Source organism: Trichechus manatus, unplaced genomic scaffold, assembly GCF_000243295.1.
Source record: "Trichechus manatus latirostris isolate Lorelei unplaced genomic scaffold, TriManLat1.0 scaffold00081, whole genome shotgun sequence".
In the NCBI taxonomy this organism is placed as follows: domain Eukaryota; kingdom Metazoa; phylum Chordata; class Mammalia; order Sirenia; family Trichechidae; genus Trichechus; species Trichechus manatus.
In genome coordinates this window covers 1706028-1732867 of record NW_004444017.1, presented here as the reverse complement: position 1 = coordinate 1732867, position 26840 = coordinate 1706028, and the positions used below count along the sequence as shown (strand labels likewise).

General features: G+C 44.7%; 1 protein-coding gene across 2 annotated transcripts in view; it reads right to left on the bottom strand.

Annotated features, from left to right (window-relative positions):
• Positions 1-26840, bottom strand: part of CRACR2A (calcium release activated channel regulator 2A) — a 175621-nt gene that overhangs the window by 54831 nt on the left and 93950 nt on the right. For both annotated transcript variants that reach the window (XM_004381176.2, XM_023735676.1), the window contains exons 5-8: positions 26527-26638; positions 25194-25377; positions 20450-20596; positions 595-685 (exon numbers count right to left, since the gene is read on the bottom strand). In XM_004381176.2, coding sequence (XP_004381233.1) covers positions 595-685; positions 20450-20596; positions 25194-25377; positions 26527-26638 — 534 coding nt within the window. The remainder of the gene's footprint in view (positions 1-594; positions 686-20449; positions 20597-25193; positions 25378-26526; positions 26639-26840) is intronic.

The window sequence follows — 26840 nt, the reverse complement described above, 5'->3', positions numbered from 1 at the left end:
CCTTGGAGCAGCTCCTGAGCATGGAGTATAATGGGCTGGTGCATTTGGTTGGGCCTGCAGGATAGGTCTGAGGACCAGTCAATGTCAAACCCAATCTTAAGACTGCCTTTCCTGGTAAAGCACACACCTTCATTCTTCCATTCTGTCTCTTGGCCATCACCCCCAAATGGTCCATGTGCTCCTCAACAAAGCTTCTCTGGACCCATCTTCCTTTATTCTGCTTTATTTCATTCATTCATTTATTTGCTCATCCATTCAGTCAACAAATATCTGTTGAGTACTTACTATATGCCAGACATGTTCTAGGTGCTGTGGGTACATTAGGAAGTGAAAGATAAAGATCCTTGCTCTTGTAGAGCTCACGTTAGTAGAAGGAAACAGATAATCAATAAAAACAAGTAAGTAAATTATGTACCATGTTCGAAGTTGACAAGGTCTTTGAAAAATAAAGCAGAGTAAGAGGGAATCAATAGTGCTGTGGGTGGGGGCATTGCAATTTTAAATTGGGGATGGGGAGTAGTCAGAGTGAATCTCATGGAATAGCTGATATTTTAACGTGGCCCTCAGAGCCAAGCCTGGGGAATGGACACTTACTTTCAGGAGAAACCGCTCCTTCTCACTTTTGATCTGTTGTTCCATCTCCTCATAGAGATGCTGGATTTCTTCATCATAACCAGCAATTTTCCTACAGAGGTGGTGAAAGGAGAGTCTGATGAGGGCCACATGGAAATTCCTTTATCCCACAGTGGCAACTCCTGCAGCTCAGACACCAAAGTTCCAGCAGGAGCTGTAGGGCATGGGGTGACCACAGGGGTCAGGTTGGCCAAAGCTGCAGGAATCGATTCCTCAGGATTAGCTGACCCTACAGGGACACAGGCCACAGTGGCCCAGTAGGGCTTACTCTGGCTACTGGTAGGTTCTCTGTGGTCTCTCCTCAGCAGCCTGGGTGCAGCCCCTCCTTGTCCCCAGAAACTTGTCTCCTGGCCATCATTCCCAGATGGTCCATGTGCTCCTCAGTGAAGCTTCCCTGGACCCATCTTCCTTTACTCTGCTTTATTTTAACATCAAGCTCCCAGGCCTTGGCTAGACTCACCATTCTTATTGCCCAGTGATCCCTATGCTTGTAGACAGTACAAAGTTGCATTGTGTGGGTTTCCTTCCTGTTTGGCTTCCTAGTTTATCATGTACTTATTTGGATTCTTTCTGTCTGTCCACATCAGTACCGTCTGACCCTGCACTATCAGAGGACTCTCCCTGAAACTGTGTGCTGACGTTTGTGTGATTCGTGTTTCTCAGCAGATTCTCAAAATATTCCATGACGAAGATAACAACCAGCACCACACCACCCACCACAAAGGAAGGGGGCCAGGCCTGTCTAACTGCTCATCCCATCTCAGGCACAGGGCCACAGGCAGGGACTGCAAGATGGCAGGGCTGGTTTAAAGGCTGGTGATGAAAATGACATGTCCTCTTCCCCACTCTCCCCACTCTGAAAAGACCCACAGGACAGTACGTAAGTGCCTGAGTACTCTGCTTCTATACAGACACAAATGGCCATGGGGACAAGGTTTGTAGGTCATCCCCAAGGAGGCCAACTTCCCTTTTCTGACACCTACCTCTCTCTTCTTTTCCCCCCTTTTGTCCCAGTAATAGATCCTCCTTCTTATACTCCTCAAAATTCAGTCAGGAAGGATCAGGTATTTGCATTTGAACTGAGACTGGAAGTTATCACACCAAAGCATTAACATCCTAGGTAACTGCATCTCTATACCTTTTCTCTGACTGTGCAGTGCAAAGCCCTCTCTCTGGTGCCCTCCCAACCCTCTCTCCATCTCCTGGTAAGGGAACTCCAGGCTCCAGTGAACAGGCTGATGTTGAACACGTAGCACCCATATATACCCAAAGGTTTGGCACTTGCCATTCTAAACTCAAAGGATGGCAAGCCCACACAGCCCTTTATTCAAGTAAGGGACTTTAATAATTGAGGGAACAGCAGTGATTCTCAGTTCACAGAGGTATGAGGGAGATTTGGGGGGAAAAAAAAACCCCATAAACAATGGTAATGTACTTATTCTTGGGGGCCCTCTGTCATTGTAACCCCTACCTCCCATATCTATATGAGGGTCTGATCCAGTGCCAGACCTTTCCTACTGCCCGAGGCTTCATCACACCTGACTTCACTGCCCCTTTCTCACCTGCTGGGTGAACAACTGTACCATGTACACAGACTGAGGAATGAATCAGGACTAGGACTCAATTTGACTGGTGTTCTTCCAGGTCTATGGAAAGCATAAAACTGACCCAGACACAGGAACGGGTGTGAGTGTCCATGGTCAGGGGCACTCATGTCAGAGCACCACACCCTGAGTCTCTTTCTTGGCTCTACTCTCAAGAGTAGAGCAACTGTGGACTTGAGCAACTATGCAGCAGTGGCTGGGGGTATCACTCAGCAAAAGTGACAGTGACACTAAGACCCCCATGAGTTGGGGCCCATGAGCTGGATGTCTTTACTGATGTGTCTGACATCCCTGGTGTACCAAATGCCTTTTGGATAAGAGTTAGAAATTTCTTATTGGTAAATGTTTGGGATTTCTACTTTTGTCCTCAGCTCACCCATAATGAATAAAAGATCTTGGAAGGAAAGTAATAGGAGAGGTCCATGCTGTTGAATAGGGAACCCATAGGGACAGAAATAGATACAGTTTGAAGGAACTTTTAGAAGCAAAATGGACTTCTCTTTGAATTACCTTCCTGTGCTTGAAGAAACTCAGAGGCTAGATGGTAAATGGTATCAAGGAAAAATTTAGATATTGATTCCAACTACATAAATACTGGAGAACTAGTAAAGTGAGATGAGAGAAACTTAAACATTGATTTTTGCTATATTAAAGCAATACTAATTACAGTTACACCACCACTCGTCTGTCAGTTTGTCATACTGTGGTGGCTTGTGTATTGCTGTGATGCTGGAAGCTATGCCACCAGTATTTCAAATACTAGCAGGGTCACCTATGGTGGACAGGTTTCAGTGAAGCTTCCAGACTAAGACAGACTAGGAAGAAGGACTTGGCGGTCTACTGCTGAAAAAACTGGCCAGAGAAAATTTTATGAATAGCAGCGGAACAGTGTCTGATACAGTACTGGAAGAGGAGCCTCAGGTTGGAAGGCACTCAAAATATGACTGGGGAAGAGCTGCCTCTTCAAAATAAAGTCGCTTAATGATGTGGATAGAGTAAAGCTCTCGAGACCTTCATTTGCTGATGTGGCATGCTCAAAATGAGAACAAACAGCGGCAAACACCCATTAATATGTACGAAGTATGACTCCAGGAAAATTGGAAGTCATCAAAAATGAAATGGAACGCATAAAGATCGATATCCTAGGCATTAGTGAGCTGAAATGGACAGGTATTGGACATTCTGAATTGGAAAATCATATGGTCTACTATGCTGAGAATGACAAATTGAAGAAGAATGGTGTCACATTCATCGTCAAAAAAAAATTTCAACATCTATCCTGAAGTACAGTGCAGTCAGTGATAGGATAGTATCCATACAAGAAAGACCAGTTAATATGACTTATTCAGATTTACACACCAACCACTAATGCTAAAGACGAAGAAACTGAAGATTTTTACCGACTTCTGCAGTCTGAAATTGATCAAACATGCAATCAAGATGCATTGATAATTACTGGGGATTGGAATGTGAAGGTTGGAAGCAAAGAAGGATCAGTAGTTGGAAAACATGGCCTTGGTGATAGAAATGGCGCCAGAGATCGCACGGTAGAATTTTGAAGACCAACAACTTATTCGTTGCAAATACCTTTTTCCAACAACATAAATGGTAACCATACACGTGGTATTTGCAATGAAACCCCCATGCATCTATCAGTTTGTTGTACTATGGGGGCTTGTGTGTTGCTGTGATGCTGGAAGCTATGCCACCGGTATTCAAATACCAGCAGGGTCACCCATGGAGGAAAGGTTTCATCTGAGCTTCCAGTCTAAGACAGACTAAGAAGAAGGACTCATTGCAAATACCTTTTTTCACCAGTGTAAACGGCGACTATACACATGGACCTCGCCAGATGGAATATACAGGAATCAAATCGACTACATCTGTGGACAGAGATGATGGAAAAGCTCAATATCATCAGTCAGAACAAGGCCAGGGGCCAACTGCAGATCAGACCATCAATTACTCATATGCAAGTTCAAGTTGAAACTGAAGAAAATTAGAACAAGTTCACGAGAGCTGAAGTACAACCTTGAGTATATCCCACCTGAATTTAGAGACCATCTCGAGAATAGACTTGACTCATTGAACACTAATGACCAAAGACCAGATGAGTTGTGGAATGGTATCAAGGACATCAAAAAATGACATCAAGGACAGCAAAAGGAAAAAATGATGAAGTAAAAGAGCTGAACAGAAGATTTCAAAGGGCAGCTCGAGAAGACAAAGTTTCCGGCTCATAGTGACCCTATGTACAACAAAATGAAATATTGCCCAGTCCTGCACCATCCTCACAATCACTGTTATACTTAGAGACCATCTCAAGAATAGATCTGGCACACTGAACAGTAATGACTGAAGAACAGAAGAGTTGTGGAATGACATCAAGGCCATCATACATGAAGAAAGCAAAAGGTCATTTAAAAAACCGGAGAGAAAGAAAAGACCAAAATGGATGTCAGAAAAGACTTGGAAACTTGCTCTTGAATGTAGAGTAGATAAAGCAAATCTAAGAAATGATGACGAAAAAGAGCTGAACAGATTTCAAAGAGCAGATTGAGAAGGTAAAGTATTATAATGAAATGTGCAAAAGACCCAGAGTTAGAAAACCAAAAGGGAAGAACAGCCTCAGCATTTCTTAAGCTGAAAGAACTGAAGAAAAAATTCAGAGCTGCAGTACTGAAGGAGTCTATGGACAAGATACTGAACGATGCAGGAAGCGTCAAAAGAAGATGGAAGGAGTCCGACATGGAGCGGGAGAAAGGTGGGGTGCAGAACGCAAATTCTAGTAAGAAGACCAGACTTAATGGTCTGACTGAGACTGGAGGCACCCCAGAAAGCATGGTCCCTGCGCTCTCTATCAGCCCAGAACTAAAATAATTTCTGAGGCCAACTCTTCAGACAGGGACTGGATTGGACTGTGGGACATAAAGTGATACTCGTGAGGAGTGTGCCTCTTAGCTCAAGCAGATACAAGAGACTAAACGGGCAGCTTTCTGTCTGGAGGTGAGATGGTAAGCCAGAGAGGGTTAGGAACTGGTTGAATGGACATGGGGAATCAGGGGTGGAAAGGAGGACTGTGCAATACAGGGAGAGCAATTAGAGTCACATAAAAATGTATGTATAAATTTTTGTATGGGAAAAAATAAATAAATAAAAAGAAGATGGAAAGAATACAGAGAATCAATGTGCCAAAAATAATTGGTTGATGTTTAACCATTTCAGGCGGTAGCATATGATCAAGAACGGATGGTATTAAAAAAAGAAGTCCAAGTTGCACTGAAGGCATTGGTGAAAAACAAGGCTCCAGGAATTGACAGAATACCAACTGAGATGTTTCACTAAAAAGATGAACACTGGAAGTGCTCACTTGTCTATGCCAAGAAATTTGGAATACAGCTACCTGGCTAACCGACTGAAAGACATCCATATTTGTGCCCAATCCAAAGAAAAGTGATCCAACAGAATGAGAAAATTATCAAACAACATCATACGAAAGTAAAGTTTTGCTGAAGATAATCCAAAAATCAGTCAAGCCGGACTGAGAAGAGGACATGGAATGAGGGATATCATTGTTGATGTCGGACAGAGCTTGGCTGAAAGCAGAGAATAGCAGAAACCTGTTTACCTGTTTTTATTGATTACCCAAAGGCATTCAACTGTGTGGATCATAACAAATTACGGATAACATTGGGAAGAATGAGAATTCCAGACCGCTTGATCGTGCTCATGCAGAACCTGTACAGAGACCAAGAAGCAGTCGTTCAAACAGAACAAGGGGATACTGCATGGTTTAAAATCAGGAAAGGTGTGCAGCAGGGTTGTATCCTTTCACCTTACTTATTCAATCTGTATGCTGAGCAAATAATCCAAGAAGCTAGACAATATGAAGAAGAATTTGGCATCAGGATTGGAGGAAGATTCATTAACAACCTGTGATATGCAGGTGATACAACCTTGCTTGCTGAAAGTGCAGATGGCTTGAAGCACTTACTGATGAAGACCACAGACCACAGCCTTCAATATGGATTACACCTCAACACAGAGAAAACAAAAATCTTCACTACTGGACCAATAAGCAGCATCATGAAAATGGAGAAAATACTGAAGCTGTCAAGGATTTCACTTTACTTGGATCCACCATCAACCCATGGAAGCAGTAGTCAAGAAATCAAACGACACATTGTATTGGGCAAATCTGCTGCAAAAGACCTCTTTAAAGTGTTAAAAAGCAAAGATGTCACCTTGAAGACTAAGGTGCACCTGACCCAAGCCATGGTGTCTTCAATCGACAGCGCCTAACAACAGGAACAACAATTATAGTCATTCATATAAACTGTTTACCATTTATGCCTAATAACCATGTAGGGCATTAATTCTCTAACACCATTAACTATATTATATTAACTTTGCTCTAGGTTTTATTTGATTCAATTAATAACCCCCCATATTTTTCACACTCATGTGTCAGTTTACTTGTCACAAATTGAGTAATTTTTCAAGCCACTAAAAAAATAAAATAAAATAAATGGAGGGAAGACAGATGTAGCCTGAATGGTGCCTCTTCCTAGCCCTTCCTCACACAGCTGGGTTCACTCCAAAGATGCCCTGTGACTCCAGGTGGGCATCAGTGGCCCTGGCCAAACCAGACTCATGACATGGAAGCAGGTCTTCGGAAATGATTTTTAATAAAGCTGGCCTCCTGGGAGATTTCCCAGACCTAAATGACTTGTGGGTGAGATTAATTTCTCTGTAATCATATGGAGCATAATCCTGTCAGCCGTCTCTAGTTATTCACCCATGCAACTGACAGTTATAAAGTTCTGAGTATGGAATGGACACTGTGCTGGTCACTGGGAACACAAAGGTCCCTGTTCGACTCATGCCAGGCCTGGATTAGACATACCAGTCCGGGAATGAGGAGAATTCAGGTGCTGTTCAGACTAAACCAGCTCAGGGATCAGAAGACCTGGGTTCTGATCCCAGAACCAGCTCATGTCCTCAGCGTGACCTTGGCCAAGTGATCTGACCTCCTCACATCCCAGCATAACACTGGCCCTATGTTCTTCCCAGCATTGTCATGATAACCCAACCAGAGAGTAGATGTGGAAAGCATTCACAACCTCAGAGGCCTAAATAAATGTAAGGGATTATTTTATTATTGTAATTATTATCATGGGCTGGAGACGGCAAAGGGTAGTACTCTCCAGTGGGAGGAGAGTTGTTGTTTCAGGGATGAAAGGGCTGCTAGGTTTGGAAAGGGTCAGAGGCAAGCAAAAAGATGAAGAACAGAAAGCTTGGTCAACAAAAGCTGTCAGACGAATCCATTAGAGACACAGGCTGTGTGTGAGCAGGAACTGCAGAGCCCACAGCCTGAGACTGCCGGAAGCTCCGCCGTGGCTGTGAGAACAATAATGGCAAGAGACACTAAAAAGATCTGCACATATGGAGGGTGGCAGTCTAGCCGGGCATGCCATATTCTGCCATCAAAGGAAAGAGGCAGCTGATCATGTTTGCTTATTATATACACTATACATCTCTGTTACCACAATTCCCCAAACCACTCACGTTGCCTGGTGTACACAAACATGTACTTTGAAGTCTTGTCTGGGAGGATTTCCCCATCTATGACGGCCCTCACTGACCCCTTCTCTGAATCCTTAAGGCACCTTATGTCTTCATTTGAACATTTTACATTTTATTTTAAATAGTCCTGAACAACTGTTTCATTTGGGTTTATGCTAGCTCAAGTAGGCTGTAAGCACCCAGAGCCAGACATCAGATCGCTATCAATTATGTCACTCACAGGGCCTGTGCTCAAAACGTTAATGCTGAAAGTCTGTAAAAACAGGATTTAACACTTTAGGTACCAAACTCAGAAGCCCATGGACCATAACAGGGGAACATTAGATTCCATGGGAATTTAATCTCCCAGTGTTAAAATCCTTGTAACAATATTCCCATCAAGTATTTATGCAAACTAGGTTAGAACACCCACAGTAATGGGGAACTTGCTGTTTTTCTAAGCAGTTCTATCATCTTGGACTGCTCTGTTGTCTTTCCATGGTCTAGTCCCTTCCATAAAAACCTTTCATATATTTGAGAACAACATCAAGACTTTAAGAAATTACCATGGATTTAGGCTAAGTGCTTTTCTACTTCTTCTGACATATGGATTTTTTTTTGCGTGGGGTGGGGTGGGGGGCTAGAGGGGTAGTGGGGAGAGAGGAGTGGTGGTAGGGGTGGTGGTGACAAGCTCCTTCACTATTTTCTTCACTCTTCTCTGAATGGGTTCTACTTTGTCTTTCTCAAGTCCCAAACTGAATGTCCAATGAATGAAGTTGATTAGTGCAGACTGGAGCTGGACTATTGCCTCTGTTTTTTTAGATGCTGTATAGCTATTCACGCAGGCTAAGAGTGCATTAACTGTTCCTGGCAGCCACATCATAGCTGATGAATGCTGAACCTATTTGTCAACAAAAACCTCTAAATCTTACGTCTGTGTGATTGTTGTTGTTTTTAAAGATAGTACTACTGAATCATATCTCCCCTGCCTTCTGCTTCTGCCATTGGCTTTTTGGACACAAGAGCAACATCTCAATCAAACATAATTTTGTTAGATTTCACATTTGTTAGATTCAGTCCGTCTTTCTAGCCTGTCGTTATAATGGATTCCAGTTGGTAATGCAGTGTACTCAGTGACCTTCCAAGTTTTGTTGATATTTGAAATTTTCAATCAGAATGTAAGCCAAATAATGTACAATGTTGATTTTGATCATTTAATTTATTTGAGAGTGATTTAGAAAATCATAAACAATTAATTTCTACTTTTATTGTATTATAGTCAGAGAATACACTGGTAACGTAGAATATTTATTTTTTTGGAGTCTATTAAATTTTTCTTTGTAGCAAAAAATATGATCAGTTTTGCATAACTTCTATGAGAAGAGCATGTATTCTATTTGTAAGGCACGTGATTATACACGCATCTCTTAAATTAAGATTGCTAACTGATAGTTTCAGATAATTTATATGCTTAATTTACTTTTTACCTGACTAATGTGTCAAATTCTGAGATAAGTTTGTTAAAGTCTTCTAGTAAGAGTCTTGTTTTTATCACATTTTCTTTGCTTTTCTAAAAAATTTCTGCCTTACGTATTTTGCTGGTATGCTGTTTGGTACATAAAGGTTTCTATCTGTTGTATCTTGTTTAAGGATGCTACTTCTTCATTACTGCAAAATATTCTCCCTTATCTCCCTTTATTCATGCCATTGATAAATATGTTGAGCTAGAAAAGGACAACAACCCATAACAGACTGGTAAAGAGCTCTCTGAGCCATTAATTAATAATATTTCGGCATAACTATCAACCTCTCTTCTATTAGACATTCTCAGACAGTCCCCCAAGGTAGTACCTATTTAATCCTTTCATTCTCTGCTATCTCACCCCAGTCATTTTGAGCTACAAGGGCAGGGAGAGACAGAGAAGAGGTAGATGAAAAAGAAGGGAGGGAAAGATCCATGAGTTCTCAGTGGAAGAGAGGAACAAATGTGTGGAGAAGGAGTCAGCCAAAACTAGCAATAGTCGTAAACACTAACATCTCCCTTCTCCTTTCTCTTTCCCTGTGATGGCTAGATAGCTCCTCTATCATGTTCTAGGGTAGTGTGGGTCATAACATCATATGCTGTGTGTGGACACAGCTATGGTTGGCTCAGAGTTTACTATACCCAGAGTCAGAAGACCTGGGTTCAAATCTTGGCTCTGACATTACAAGTCTTCTGGCCTTGGACAAGTCACATTACTTCAGAGAGCCTTGGGTTTTCTGTATCTGAAAACTCAGGGTGGTGATTTTAGAGAAAGTTGTGAGGATTAAATAATGCATGCGAAAGTGTCTAGCACCGTAGGTAGAAGATAGAATAAATTTAATAAATGCTAATTCAGTGAGTTCTCTGTGATCCTTCAGAGGCCTATGAACGCCATTTTGAAAATCACTGCTCTCTAATTCCTTTAGAGACCAGTTAAGCGGCAAGTAGCAACTGAAGGTAAATCATGGAGCAGCTTGGTGTGTACGGTGTGAATGATTTGTGCAGAAATGAGGAAACATCAGGGGACGGAAGACATAGGGAAGGGAAAAACCCTGGGGTGGTTCAGTAAACAAAACAAAAACTCACCGCTGTCAAGTATCTTCCGATGCATAGCCACCCTATAGGACAAAGTAGAACTGACCCATAGGGTTTCCAAGAAGCAGCTGGTGGATTTGAACTGCCGACCTTTGTGTTAGCAGCTGTAGCTCTTAACTACTGCACCACCAGGGCTCCAGGGTGCCTCAGTAGAGATTAAATGTAGAAAGAGAGACCTATAATATCACTGTCACCATTAGAAAGTGTTGGTTAAGCCCTTCTGAAAGTATTACTTTGGGTAAAATAACTTAGATTTAAGTTAAGGTCTCTACACACCAGGAAGTTAGCATCTAAGAACACTAAGTCCGATGCTAAAGTGGCACAGAGCTGAGGAACAGGCAGAAGAAGCCATGCGTCATGAAGTTGGACCCCACAGTGCCTTCGTGGGCTCTGATCTGACAGTAATGATACGACCTCAGAGCCCAGGCTGAAGGGAATTGGAGATGGCTACCTATTCTGGTGGTGAGAAGATGGTAGAATTCTCAGAGGGAAAAGTTAAGAAAGGCTGAGTCCAGAAAAGGCAGGTTTTCTGCAGCTGAGGGGAGGGAGTAAAGTTATATACTGAAGATGTATATAAGGCAGTGATGGATCTGGAAGTATGAGTCCTATTGAAAGGCAGGATGAAAAATTCAGGTCCAACCCTGTGGATAATGTCACCCAGTGTGTCTGACTATAGCAAATGCCTTCTCTCTAAAAGATGACCATAAGTATGTGTATGAGTGCGTGTGTGTGCTGGGGTGTTGAGGAGCTGGGGATGGGATGAGGATGGAATATGTGGGAAATAGTGACTCAAACGTAAATACGAGACCTAGGTTCTGAGAGGCCTTTATGGATAATTTGCAGGGAACTAGAAGGTGAGATGTAGTTAGCAATAACTTAGCCTGCCAGCCTCCCACAGGGACTGTGAAAATTAATTAACCTTTACAGAGTGCTTTTCACACAGAGAGTTAAGGTGCTGCCCTGGAGGGAAGCAGGAATACTCGATACCACTGGGGCTCCAGCTAATGACTCACAGGTCAAGGCCTTCCAGCTACGGAATGCTGCTCTGTCAAAGCATTTTTTTCTGTTCCTTCTCTCCTTTGCCTTCACTTAGGAATAAAATTGATTGGAACAGTAGGGGGCCTCATAAAGTCATCTGGTCCATTCCTTATTTTCTAGGCAGGTGTGTGCTAAAATGATTACAGGAGAAAAGCAGCTTCTTCCTTTCCCAAATGAAGGCGTAGTCTTGACCTTGGAGAGAAGAAATGGCATGTCTCTACATTTTAGATAAATTTCCGAGGTGTGAACTTAAGGCAGAGCTTCAGAAATGGCTCCTGGCCTTGGAAAGTCATCACTGTGATTTCATGTGTTTCAGTATGAGTGGGCAGTGGTCTGACAAATACGGCTCCTGGTTTGCAAAGTCAGGTGAAAGGCAGACACAAAGAGAGGAAGAATTCTGCCCCTGCCCCAGTCATAGACTTTGAGCTTAAATAGCCCATATATTCCCAGCTCCTTTGTTTTGCATGTGAAGAAAATGAGAGTCCAAGCCGGAAAGCAGCCTGGATGGTCCAAGCAGGAAAGTAGCCTACTGTGGTCACTCAAATTGCCAGGATCAGAGTAGGGGGGGGAACCTAGGCCTTGACTCTTGGTCCCATGGTTTCATCAACAACATCACCCTGTCTTCCCAAGGATCCTATGCTTTAAAACTGACCACTGCATACGTTTGTGTTTAGGATTGTCAGTGTTTAAATTCCATCTAACCTGTCAATTGTGGAACGAGCACAAATAGGAAGAGAAGGTGCTATAGCAACAGACAGGTCTATAGCAGACAGGGAATGGGGGCTACTGACTGTGCTGCTGGGACAGGAGAGGAGCAAGATCACCAGAAGGGTTTGGCTGCCTTTCCCATGTACCCCAACACACTGCCCACAGGCTGGAAAAGACTCCGTGTCTGCTATTTGTCAGAGAAAAAAATGCAAGCAAGTTCAGCCTCAGCCAGCTTTGTGCTTGGGATGAGAATGGTAGGTGAGGGCTTCATACTCACCACTGCCCCCTGTCAGCTTCTTCAGGCAGCTGCAGTCTCTGGACTGCAAAAAAAAACTCATACTAGAAAATTCCTGTGCAGGGTTTTTTGGTTCCTCTGAAATCAGTCTCTCTCCATCTCTCTATTTGTCTGTCTCTCTCTGCCTCTTTCTGTATCCATCTCTCTCTCTCTCTCTCTCTCTCTCTCTCTCACACACACACACACACACACACACACACACACAACTGGAGTAGAGCAGAATGAAAAGCAAACATAGTAGTTTGTAAAAATTTCTGCAAGGGCTGTGAAATCGCCAATTGGATTTTCAAGATGGATGGTTCCTCCCTAATTAGATTCTGCTGCCTTGTATAAACCAGCTTTGCAGCTTTATCCATCCTATAAAGCAAACTATTTTTCATTAGTCAGGTTTACATATCGTGCCCATGGTGTACCTAGAGCACAAACAATCCTCACCCTTCAATTTGCTTTCAGGGCAATGTTAACAACGCCGTTCTGCCTCAGATAATAATATATCAATAAAAAACGTGGGCCTGATTAAGCCATTGCCTCGTCACCTACAGTCCTCCCAGAGAACTTCTTAACTTCACTCTAAAAACAGGACTAAAATTATGGATTGTAAGGGCACCCTGGGGGTTATCTTTTGCAGGATGATATATTCTGGAAGAATAGGCTAAAGCAGCACTTCTCAAAGTGTGCTCTACGAAATGCCTGTATCAGAATCACCTGGGATGTGTGCTAAAATGCATATTCTTGGGTCCCGTCTTCTAGACATACGGATTTAGACTCTCTGGGGGAGGGACCTAGGAATTTATCTTTTAAATAAGATTCTCTGGGAATTCTGAAGCAAACTAACATTCAAGGACCACAGTTAAGGTCCTCCGCAAGATCCTTGAGAACCCTGCGGAGCGTAAGGACTCTGCCACATACAGGATGCTTTATTTGCTGCCCTGGAAGTACAAATGGTTAATGTGCTTGGATGCTAACTGAAAGGTTGGAGGTTACAGTCCACCTAGATGTACCTCAGAAGAAAGGCCTGGCAATCTACTTCTGAAAAATTAGCCATTGAAAACCCTATGGAGTATAGTTCTACTCTGACACACATGGGTTGGAGTCGACTCGATGGCAACTGGTTATTTGCTGCTCTACCTGGAGGTTAAGGCCAAGGAAACGATGACCTTCCCCCTGGCAACCCCAGCAAAGGTTGCATGTTCCTGAAGCCCCACACCACAGAGCACCAATTCTTGGGTTTGTGTCTGGGTGCTGGATATCAGCTGTCTGTCGGCTCTCTAAGACACAGTCCTTCCTGGTCTGGACACCCTCTCAGCGCCCATTGAAACTGCTCTAGATAGAAAGCATGTGGACAGCGCCAGGGCAGCGGATGCAACTTAAGGGCCCTCAAGCTCCAAAGAAACTGCTTGCAGCCTAATTCCATTGGACAAAGTAAAACTGTGCAGATGAGGAACTGATTCCAAAGTGATCATGAGGAGTGGGAGAGCGTTGCTCAGCTTGTGAAGGCCAAGTGTGGTCCACTAATGATGTGAAAGAGGCAGCCAGGGCAGCCTGCTCAGGCAGCTGACTCGTGAGGGCTGAGCCAGTGCAGGCAGAGCACAGCCCAGTGGTTGGCCTTTGATCTGGAAAGCATTCTTATTCAGAAGCTCAAAGCACTCCACAGACACAGTCAAAGTCATCCTTACCCCTAGCCTCAGGGTTAGATCCTGGCAAGGAATCCAACAAGGTCAATTTATCCAGCAGATTCCAAATCTGGTCAAAAGTCTGAATCCCTCAATATACTTTTAAAATGCAGACTTTGAGCCTCCACCCCAGATACGGCCAATTGAACCTCCTGGGTTGGGGTTTGGGCACCCCAAGTGATTGTGATGAGAAGCCCATGTCTACTCTTGCCTCCAGACAGCACTGTTCTACATCTTCTGGAGATGGCAAACGTTTTTTCCCAGAAAAAGGTAAATAGAAAGTATTCTTTCCTTGGCAAAGAAGTTCCTAATTCTGATGGGCAGAAACTCTTCCTAGTGTCTAAACTAAATCCCTCATGCTAAAATGTAAAGTTCTCTGAACTTCTGCACAGTGACTGCGGAGGAGAGAGGTTGCAATCTAATCCCCACTTCCTGGGAGGAAAGTAGAGGTACAGAGACGGAACATGCCTCACTCTGGAAGTTCACCAGAGGAACTGGGCTTTAGCCTGAAGTTCCTGCATTTGGCCTTGTCCTCCACCTTGCCCTGTGGGGCTGTGACTGCTTTCTGGCGGACACCCATTACAGTTAAACATTGCACCCAGGATTCCTCAATAGGCTCAAATCTGAGATTTCCTCTACCTCTGCCCAAAAGGTCAAGGGAGTGGGAGATTGAATTTTCCAGACTTGCCTCCTCCCTCCACCCTCAATACGCAGGTTAATACAACAACAACAACAGAATCCATTCATGGCAGTGAGGTAAGGAGGTCACTGGGTTATTTCTGACAGTAGCCCAGGACATTTTGAGATTGGGTCTCCTGACATCAGCTATCAAGAGCTTTCCCCAAGCACTCAACCCATTTCAGCTGCATCCTCCTACCTCCCAGAATCTGGAGGGTGACTCTGCAGAGGAAGGTTACTACAGCAAGACTGGTGACCATTGAAGGTCAGGGTCCAGACTGGGAATCTGGGGTTAGGAAGTCTGTGTCCTGCCTGGCCTGGTTAAGGCCTACAAAGGTCAGTCTCATTTGCTCTGGGCCCTGTGGGAGAAAGAAGCAAGGTGTGTGGTTTGGAAAAGGAAGAGGAAACTAAGGTTGCTGTTGCCGCGAATGGCAGCATGTCTAATATTTCAACAGCACAGGTATTTTCTGGCTGGCTTTGTGGCAGCTACATTTTCTTTAGAATTTTTATGGGTATAAGCTCTTCCTCACCAGTGTGATCATAAACTCCTCAAGGATGGGGACTCTTTGTTCTGTTTGCTGAACTCAATGCTGGCACAGAGTAGGTGCTCGGTCAACGCTATGTTCCCCTGGTGCCTAGCCCCGGGATGGACACACAGCGGTAATGACTTCTGGGACAGGGGCTTGTTTCAAAGATAGAGTTGAAATGTCATACGCTATATTGAAAATCCAGCTTGTAGAGGAGCCTAAGAGATATTCCGACAGCTCAAGTATACTCAAGTATACTTCAGTACTTGCTGTTCTCCTCAGGATTCTTCCATGGCTCCAGCCTGAATTTCACATCAGGCCATTCCTACAGGCTTTCTCACTCTTCCCTCACCAAACCCTGCATATGCCCCTCAAGCCTCCAAACTCATCTTCTCTTAGAAGATGTCCCAGAATCACTTAACTTCATCCTGAGTCCTCTGTACAGACCAGAATCCTGTTTAAATATTCTTGACCCTATAGATGAGGAACCCTGGTGATCCAAAGGTTAAGTGTTCAGCTGCTAACCAAAAGGTCAGTGGTTTGAAAAGACCTGGCAATCTGCTCCTGTAAAAATTACAACCTAGGAAACCCTATGGGGCAGTTCTACTCTGTCATACAGGGTTGTTATGAGTTGGAATTGACTCGACTAGACAGCATACAACAACTGCATCAACAATAGACCCTACAGGGGCTGCCACTTTCTTGTTAGATTTCTGAGCTGTAAGGGCCCTTGGAGATCATCTGGCCTAGTTATAACTCAGAAGCAGGTGGTGAACTCAATGAAGTGGGTCACAGGGTTTGACCAACTATTTTTTAACAGAAGAGAAGAGAATAAAAGAGAGTATAATAAAAAAAGATCAGAGTGGGTCATGTTTAATAAGGATGAGTTCCGCTTCATGAAACTTTTGTTTCAGTTATACACACGCATAAGTGTATGGGGGTTGCAAAGTAAGATGCATTTCTTCCCGTGAGTTGTAATCACACAAAGTTTGAAAAACAATTCTCTCATGCTGCCAGCAAGGAAACTGATGCTCTGAGAGGTAAAGCAAGTTGTCGAAGATCATACAGCTGGTAAGGGGCAGGGCCTGGGCAAGAATTCAGGTTTCTCCTGACTCCTACTTCACTGCTCTGCTCATGACAGCCTGCAGCTCAGGGCTTTGCACCTAGAGAACACCTTGAGTGAGACTGGCCAGAGAGCTCAGTGAATCTCCAAGCCCACCAGAGCTCCCCAGCCAGGAGTGGGCATTGATTAGCTGACCCCAGGGCAGGTGTAGTCAGCAGGGATATCAACTAAGGATGGGCATGCAAGTGCTGGGAATCTTTGGCTGAGCTAGTTTTGCACAAGCAGCCAAGAGTGGACCTGACTTTCATCTCAAGACCTTTTTAAGTAATCACTAAATTAGTGCAAAAGCACTGATACAGGCTACTTGCAGATGGACGTCAGGGCTAAGAGGCTCTTCAGCAAGTAAGAAGCATTCCTCTCTCCCCAGGAGCATGGGACTGGCAGAGGAGCATCCTACAGAGAAGATTCCCCACCACTACTGGGTAAGTGTCTGCCATCCAGGCCGTGATTACCCTCCTTAGAGGGCAGAAAAGCACCCTCCTCTCTGGAAGGTGCTATCTGACTTCTTGGGCTATTCCAGGCAAGCAATCCTGAGGCTGGGGAGTGAGCATGGGGTGAGGGATGTAAACTAATCCAGCCCCCTTATATTATAGGTGAGAAAACCAAGGGTCAGAGAGGCCAAGTTACTTGAGCAAGGTCACAGGGCTAGCTGGTTGCAGAATCATGTATGACTTGAACCCAAGTCTCCTGATTCACCACCGTCAACTTCTCAAATCCACACAAGAAGCTACAAGACATCTTGTTAAAATGCAGATTCAGCAGGGCTGGGGTGAGGCTTGGAAGTCTGCATTCCTGATAAGTTTCTAGGTGGTGCCGAAGCTGTTGGTCCACAGACCCACTCTTCGAGTAGCACAGCTCTACTCCATGTTGTCTGGAAGGATAAAGGGATCCTTAAACTTCACCTTCAATTATATCAAGGCTGAAACTCTCCACTTCAGCCAGGCAAATTCTCTCAAACTAATGAACATACTTATTTAAAGTAATAATAATATAAATTAAAAAATAATAACATAAATTATTTTAACTGTCATCGAATCCTCACAACTGGACCAATAAGCAACATTATGATAAACAGAGAAAAGATTGTCAAAGATTTCATTTTAGTTGGATCCACAATCAATGCCCATGGAAGCAGCAGCCAAGAAATCAGACAACGCATTGCACTGGACAAATCTGCTGGAAAAGACCTCTTTAAAGTGTTAAAAAGTAAAGATGTCACCTTGAAGACTAAGGTGCGCCTGACCCAAGCCATGGTGTTTCCAATCGCCTCATATGCATGCAAAAGCTGGACAATGAATAACGAAGACCAAAGAAGAATTGATACCTTTGAATTGTGGTGTTGGTGCTGAATATTGAATATACCACGGACTGCCGAAAGAATGAACAAATCTGTCTTGGAAGAAGTACAACCAGAATGCTCCTTAGAAGTAAAGATGGCGAGACTATGTCTCATATACTTTGGACATGTTATCAGGAGGGATCAGTCCCTGGAGAAGCACATCATGTTTGGTAAAGTAGAGGGTCAGGGAAAAAGAGGAAGACCCTCAATGAGATTAGATTGACACAGTGGCTGCAACAATGGGCTCCAGCATAACAATGATTGTGAGGATGGCACAGGACCGGACAGTATTTCGTTCTGTTGTACATAGAGTCACTATGAGTCGGAACTGACTCAACAGCACCTAACAACAACAGCACTGTTCCAAATATTCACCTGCATTGTGAGATTTAATCTTCACAGCAACAACTCTGTTAGGTAGATACTCTTAACCCTATTTTATAGTTAAGAAAGCTGAGACTCAGAGTGGTTGAGTAGTTTGTCCTAAGTCACACAGCTAGTTAGTGGCAGAACCAAGATTCCAACTTGGGTCTGTCTGACTCCACAGCTTAATCAGCTAAAGGGTACATAAAAGTATACTAAACCAAAAAAAAAAACACTCGTTGCCATCAAGTCAATGCTGAGTCATAGCAACCCTGTAGGACAAAGTAGAACTGCCCCATAGGGTTTCCAAGGAGCAGCTGGTGGATTTGAACTGCCAACCTTTTGGTTAGCAGCCAAATTCTTAACCACCATGCCACCAGGGCTCCAGAGGTATACTACTCAGCTAAAAGGGGCCCCGGTGGCACAGTTGTTAAGCACTTGACTGCTAACCGAAAAGTCGGTGGTTTGAACCCACCAGCTGCTCCGTGACAGAAAAATGTTGCTCAACAGCAATGGTTTGGTTTGGTTTGACTCTACCCTCCCTTCTCAAGCCTTGGAAATTCCTCTCCCCTAGAACATCCTTTTATTTTTTTAGAACACCCTTGGGACATCTCCGCTCTGTCATATAGGGTCACTATGAGTTGGAATTAACTCAAGGGCAGGCAACAGTAACAGAATACCCTTAACACTCCTTTAGTCAAACCATGTTTCCTCCCGCACTCTTTGCCCTTAACTTCCCCATAATGCAGGATCCTGAAGGCCGTTTTTTCTAGGCCTATGTACACCCAAAGGAGACCTGCTGGTGCAATGGTTAAGCGCTTGGCTGCTAACTGACAGGTTGGCAGTTCAGACCCACCCAGATTCTCTGCAGGAGAAAGACTTGGCAATCTGTCTCCATGAAGATTACAGCCAAGAAAACCCTATGGGCAGTTCTACTCTGTCATATGGGGTTGCTATGAGTTAGAATTGACTGGCCGGCACCTAATAATAACACAATGTATATCCAGCTGTCACCAATAAGTGTTTTTAGAGTTGACATGGGGGAGGCACAAAACGTAAAAAGGCTGGGGTTCAGAGGAATATGGAGACAGATGATCTACACAGTAAGACACATAGTGATCAATTCTTTTTAAACTAGGGGCTTGTGTGCCTTTTCTTTACCACTTCCGGGTAGACTTTGAAATACTGCCACCCAGGAGGCAGTGCTGGGCACCACAGAGCTTTTCTGGGAAGCAAGGCTTGAACAGTGGGGCGAGTGGTCTGTGGAATATTGTAGCCATGGAATTGTTAGGAACAGACAAGGAGGAAATCCGTGGGCATGGATAAGACTGCATGGCAGAGGCATGGGAGGGAGGACCACCTCCATGGGCTTCCAAGCTCTACCAAAACCCAGCTCTTCACTCTGGCCTCACCTTCAAGATAATCCTGAAATGACTGACCTAAGTTTCACCATATCTAACTCCATGTTTCACAAAATGAGAGCTCACTGCTGTAAATGTACGCTAAATGACTGTGAACAAGCACAGCGCCCCTAATGGCACATTCATTCTCATAAGGGGATCAGTGCCTATCAGACTTGCCCTGCATTTTTGATCAGTGTGCCAGTGCTGACTCTGGTTCAGATCTTCTGAAGTTTCTTCAGGTGTTGTTTAACTTGTCTGTCCTGTCTCCTTCAGGGAAAGAGGAATCCTAGAAATCACTCTGTACCTGGAGAGGGTTGAGGACAAAGAGGGAAGCAGACAATATGTACAGCTATGACAGGAGAGAGCAGTCAGGAGGGGGGACATTCAGTAAGTAGGGCGATGAACTACCTTACAGAAACTCCACCTAAGGCAAAGTGAGGCTGGTCTGGAGTCGGGGGATAGGCCCAATATGCTGGGGCCTTACTGCTCAGAGATGGGGATAGTGGTATACCTCCTGGTTTTAGGTGCCAGACTGACTGTCTCGCTCTGAATCCTGGCTTTGCCACTTACAAGCTATGTAATCTGGGCCAAGACACTTAACCTTTCAATGCCTTGAGTGCCTCATCGGTAAAATAGTGCCTACTTCAAAGAATTGTTGTGAAAATTAAATGAGCTAGTGTAGGTACAGTATTTAGAATAGTGCTTAGCATATGGTGAGTGGTTAATAAACGTGAATGAAGGTTTAAAAAATATTATCGCAGTCGGAGGGCCCGGCCTATGTAGACCTCATGAAATGTTTCAGTGGAAGATATAAGAGAAGCTACGCTTTGTATTGCTATTTTTCACACGTATGTACAAAGAGCAGCTGAGGCTGGGTACTCACTTTTTCAGGGCACTTTCCAGTTCGTTCTTCTCCTCGTGGGCTTCTTGGAGCTGGGAAAAGATCCTGGTCAGGAAATCCTCAAAGTTGGACAGTAAGTGAGGTTCATCCTTCTTCAGCTGCAGCCAGAGTTGCTTGACATCGCTTTCACTGCAAGAGAAGAAGGGATGCTAGTGTGGGAGTGTGGGAAGGAGGGAAAGGCTTTATGGGAAACACAGAATTTCCTGAATGTGAAACTGACAGACAAGATCAACAATATTATCACTACCTTCATCACCATTGCCACATCATCACCATCATGATAATTTGTTGTTGTCAGTTGCTGTTGAGTCACACCTGACTCCTGGTGACTCCATGCACAATGGAACGAAATGCCACCTGCCCTGCACCATCCTCATGTTCAGTTGTGGATTGGACCATCGTGAGCCATAGGGTTTTCATTGGCTGATTTTTGGAAGTAGATCACCAGGCCTTTCTTCCTAGTCTCCCTTAGTCTGAAAGCTCCACTGAAACCTGTTCAGCATCATAGCAACATGCAAACCTCCACTGACATATGGGTGGTGGCTGCACAAGAGGTACGTAGGCTGGGAATTGAACCCAGGTCTTCCACATGGAAGGTGAGAATGTACCACTCAACCATCAAAGTCAACATGACAGCAGCTAGCATTTATTGAGTGCTTACTGTATGCTAAGCACTTTGTACATATTAGCTCATTTAATCTTCACAGTAATGAGGTAGGTGCTTTATTACCTCCACTTATGAGGAAATAGAGATGAAGAGGGGGTAAGTGAGCTGTCCGAAATCATTCAGCTGGTAAATGATGGAGTCAGGAGTTAAACTCAGGGCAGTCTGTAACCACATACATCTTTCAGACTTGCTCTTCCTTTCCTTTCACCTGTCAGTTATTCCCTTTGCCACCAGGCCCAGCGGGATGCTACAGAGTCTCTTCCATCATGTAACCACCATTCTCTGCTGCACCAGTTCTCTGGTGTCTTTCATGATGGGGCCACTGGTGCCAAGAATGCACGGTGAAATGCTCAGGAGCATCTCAAAGTGCCAGGGAGAAGAGAGGAAGAAGGGAGCCTCAAGTATGTGAGGATAAGTTTTGTAGAGCTAATGGTGAGAGCTTGTCACCCCCAGGAATGATGGTCATCACCACTGAGAGGTAAAGACGTGCTAGCTGATGGATGGAAGAAAGCAATTGTCACTGTGGGGAGTGGAAGAGACTACGCAACACCCCGCTGGGGCCTGGTGGCAAAGGGAATCACCGACAGGTGAAAAGAAAGGATGGAGCAAGTCTGAAATATGTATGTGCACACATGGAAGGACAAGCAGAGAGTCAGGCAGAGAGGAAAAGGCATAGAGTGACAGGCACAGAAACAAGCCCCAGAGATAAGCATACCAGGGCACATGTGGATGTGGCACAGCAACAGGGACACAGGAGGCCACACTGGTCACCAACGGAAGGTACTTGGATGAAGCACACACCATGCACCCTGTTATCCCTTCCGGAAAAGCTCAAAAATCTACAGCCAACCATCAGGTCAAAGATAAATCTGATTTGCATCCCACCAAATTCTAAAACCACTATGATCTGAGGGTAGCTAGGACCAGGAACTCTCAGAATAAAGAATAAAATCCTTCGTGCGTGTGCAACAAGCACTATATTTGAGATACTTCCCTCAGAAGTGATATTTGATAATGCAATGTTAGCAAAGGCCTTCTGACGCAGAGGTAGTCTCTCTCTGCACCCAGTGGAGAAGAGACCCACTCAGAAATGAACCCACCTCTGGTTAGTTATCTGACCATCTATCCAATCCTCCCTGCTCCCTCCCTCCCTCTTTCCTTCTCTTGCTCCATCCTTCTGTGCTTTCTTTCCCCAATCCCATCCAAACATCCACCTATTCACCCAGACCATGCATGCATCCATCCATGCATGCATCCGTCCACGCATGCATCCGTCCATGCATGCATCCGTCCATGCATGCATCCATCCACGCATCCATCTGTCCATGCATCCAACCGTCCATGCGTCCATCCATCCATGCACCCATCCATGCATCATGCATCCATCCATGCATCCATCCATGCATCCATCCATCCATCATCCATCCACGCATCCATGCATGCATCCATGCATCCATGCATCCATGCATCCATCCATCCATCCATCCATCCAACCAACCAAGACATATTTACTGTTATCTCTCGCAAACCTAGCGCTGCACTGTATGATATGAGGGAATCTGGGAAACAAGAGAAAGGGAAGTTAGAAGCCTCTCTGTTCCCCAGAATAAGTTCCATTTTCCCCACACAGAACACGTGGTGGGTATCCACTTTATTGTATAAGGTAAACTGTAGATAACAAAAAGCGTTCAGAGTTAAAAGGGTCTCAGAGAGACAGCATGGTGACCTCCCATCACTGTGAGAGACTGCTTCCCTGAGGAAGTAAATTCATTATAAAGTCAAGGTATACCTTGCCAACCTAGGTCTGTCTATTTACATTTGCCAAGTTCCTATTAGCCTATTGGGCTAAAGCACCCCCTGAGATTTGCAGACTACCTCTCTCCCAAAGCTCCTTGAACCACTTAATCATGATTGCATCACCTCACCCCAGATTGCTGGAGAAGGGATAAGCCTTTTGACCCTTGATGAAAAATAAGGCAAGGTCAACTAAATTTGGTCAAATCACTCAGTCAATTAGACCACCTAGGAAACTTGGTGTCCTGTGTACCATTTCTGGACCACCCTGAGGCTGTCCCTCATGAAATGATATAGGAATATAGGGCTGCGAGGCATTCTGGGGGGATCGCTCAATGTATCTTGCTGCCTCCAGGACCACACAGAAATCATTTTGGTGAGAGAAATCTTTAAAGACCTCAGAAGTCTCCTCTAAAGACCTCCTCGGCCTCCTCTATTTCCTGATCTGGGTCTCATGGTCATGAATGTTTCCCTCATGATGCAACTTAAGCCCATTTCCTTTTTGTTCTAACTTCAATGAGGACCAAAATCTCTGGTCACCACATTCTGCATATTTATTTTTTATAGATCACTCTTGAAACTTCCCCAGAGCCTTTTTTTTGGTCCAGGATATCTCATTTTGGCTCAGGTGTGCACAGGCATTTGACACTGGTCCAGGGAAGGGAAGAGTGGGTAGAAAGGCACCTTTCTTTCAGTAACAGTGCCTTGGCTTGCCTGCTCTGCTCTCTTCTTCCCCCTTGTCCAGGAGGAGGCTTCAAGGGGTAACTGGCAGTGGTCACTACACTCTGGTCTCTTGACGAAGATAAGTCAGGTGTGTCTGACTCACCTGAGCTCTCACCCGTACCCCCACACTGCCCAGCTCCACTCTCTGATGACCCAAGCTTGCATCAGAGCTGCTGCTGCTATAGTTTCACCTCCTGTCCAGAGCCTCCCAGAGGGGTCTCTCCTAGGCCTTTGCCCCCTTCTTACCTGGCACAGACTTTGCTAGTCTTTCTTAATGCTGATACAGTCTACCAAATTGTTTGCTAAAAATTCACAGAGCTGTGGATGCTTTCTCTGACCTGCATGTTATTGCAGGACCCTTCTCGATTTGCTTCCTTTTTATCATTATCCATTGCAGTCTCTTCTCTTCCTTAGCTCCAATCACTAGGTCATTCCCACCCCACATGAAACATACACACAACCCAAGACCTAACCAAAATCAGCTGCTGTTGAGTCAACTCTGACTCATGGCAACCCCATATAAGTCAAAGCAGAATGGTGCTCCATAAGGTTTTCAATAGCTGATTTTTCAGAAGTAGATCACCAGGGCTTTCTTTCTTCTGAGATACCTCTGGGTGGACTCAAACCTCCAACCTTTCAGTTAACCATTTGCAACCCCTCGGGACTCCACCCAAGACCTGTTGTTTTATGCCACCCAGTCAATTCCGACTCACAGCAACCCAATGTGACAGGGTAGAGCTGCCTCATAGGGTTTCTTAGGTGGTAATCTTTACGGGAGCAGATCTCCAGGTCTTTTCTCCTGTGGAGACACTGTTGGGTACCAACTGCCAACCTTTTGGTTAGCAGCCAAGCATTTAACCACTATGCCATCAGGGCTCCTTACCGAAGACCTAAAGACCCAAAAATGGAAAAGAAAAAGGCAATGGGAAAAGAGAACAGAGGGTATTACATGGTTTTCAGGCCCATTGTCTGGTTTCATTAGTTACCACAAAACTTTTTTAAACTAATGTCAGGCCTTAGTTCTATGTGTCTCCATATTTCAAAGGAATTTTTGGAGAAAAAATATGGGTGAGGGTGGCAGGGATGCACTGCAGCCCCAGAGACACACAGCTGGCTCTGAGGGAGGTGAAAATGCTACAGAGCTGGTGGCATTAGGGAGCTTTGGGCAAAGCTCCTTGAAAAACCCTTGGAGTCTGGCCCAGACCTCTGATGCATGAGTACCCCTTGGGGAGCAAGGCAGAGCCAAGGATGGTGAAGACAATGTACAACAGGGAGTGAGAAGAGTAGAGGGTAGGGGCAGGAGATAGGAGTGTTTCCCATGAAAAAATGTACAAAGCAGAGACAGAGCCCCTCAACCGTGGAACACAGACAGTCATTGCAAATGCAGGCTGCATTGCAAATGGCAGGATGAAGCAAGGCTACTGAGCTGGCAGGACCAAGCAGGGGACCAGCACTGAGTGCTTAACAATGCCTGTATGCTGAACGGAGCAGATGAAGAGGTTCCTCCTAGACTCCATCCCCCAAATCACTGTCACAACTTACTCTTCCAAAACCTTTTGAGCTCCAAGTCTGTCCATCAGCATCTGGAACTGAGCTTCCTCATCTTTGTCCATGTCACCCAGATCCTCTTCCCCTCTGGACTGATATACCTTCTCTTCCTGGAGCTGGGCCACCTGTTCGCCTGCATCTTCCTGACTTGGGTTACTCTGGCTGAAGAAGAAGTGACCTGGGGATGTATGGCACAAGGATCTGAATTAGGCAATACTCACCCAGGAAGAGCCTAGCTTTCTTAGTTGCCAGGAATCATTTGAGGTTGGTTCATCTGAGAGAAGAAAAAGGAAAATTCCCTATAGCAAAAGATCATTGTACACCATGTTTTGGATTTCATGTCTAACCCCCAGTCTTTCCCACTTCCATGGGCATTCTTCCATAGAGGCTGGGACCTGGGAAAGGCAGAATGCATGACAGCTATTACAGCACCACTGAGGTTCTCAGTCCTTTCAAGTCTAGTCCAGAACCCACCTTTTTGGTGATATCTTCCCTAAGCAACAAGACTTTTCACTCCACTATCCTCCAGCAGCCTGACTGCCTATGCTGCCCCTCCCATTTCAAGGTACTTAACAGTTTGGTGTGCACTTTTTCGCTACTTGTACTGTCTAGTATTACAGAAATTTGTCTTATCCTTCCAGGTCAATGATAAGTTTCTGAAGGTCAGGGAAGACTTCAGATACATCTAAGTAGCCTATATGGCACTGTGCCTAAGGCAGACGCATTGCAAAATTTGCCTATTGATTTATCTGATAGGTATCTGCTCTGATCAATACCTGGTCAGTATCTGATCTGAAGATGAACCTGGTTTCTTTAGTTTGTTCATGGATCTCAGTTCTTCTTCCTTCTAGTTACCTTGAGAATGACTAATCTATTCAAACCCTCTAGAAATTCTCTGGTAGCTGGTATCTCTCAAGCTGGAAGACTCATCCAGACGTAGGATGGAATGATCCATCTAGTCATCACACTTTGTTGTCTACTGGTTTCAAGGCTGAAAAGGAGAGGCTTGAAATCTCATCTCAGCTCCCCCAAACCTTCCCCCAGAGCCCCTCTTCATTCTCCTTACCATTCTCTGGTGGGAGGGGATTGGGCAATGACAGCGTACGGACACTAAGGGAGAAGTGATGTAAGTAGATGAGCTGGACATGTGAAAACAGAGCCAAATAATCCACAGCTTAAAATCTTCTGGCTCTGGATCCCTAAAAGGGGGCCAGGAAAGCACATACTACATGGTCCCCTAGATCTGGAGAGGGAAGAGATGGGATGTACCTTATAAAGATTTGTGTAGACTCATAATCCTGGGTCCCCAGTATCCATCAGAACTTACTAAATCCAGTAGTAAACTCCTCTGGGGTTAGAAAGCCATTGCCATCAGCATCCAGGGCATCAAACACATCCTCCAGCTCCTCCAGGCTGAGTGGCAACTCCTTATGGAGCCTCTGAAAACAATCCAGACTGCACTGGTTAACACTCTGATGATCATAGCGGTGGGGGGGTGGGTGTTGTTCTGGACCCTAGAGCCTTCTGCAAAAAAATGCCTAGAGTTGGGACCACTCCTACCAAAAGCCAGGAGCAAGCTTCTGCATCTTAACTGCTTCAGCACCCTTCTCCTTGTTTGAATATTAGAACATCTACCATTTA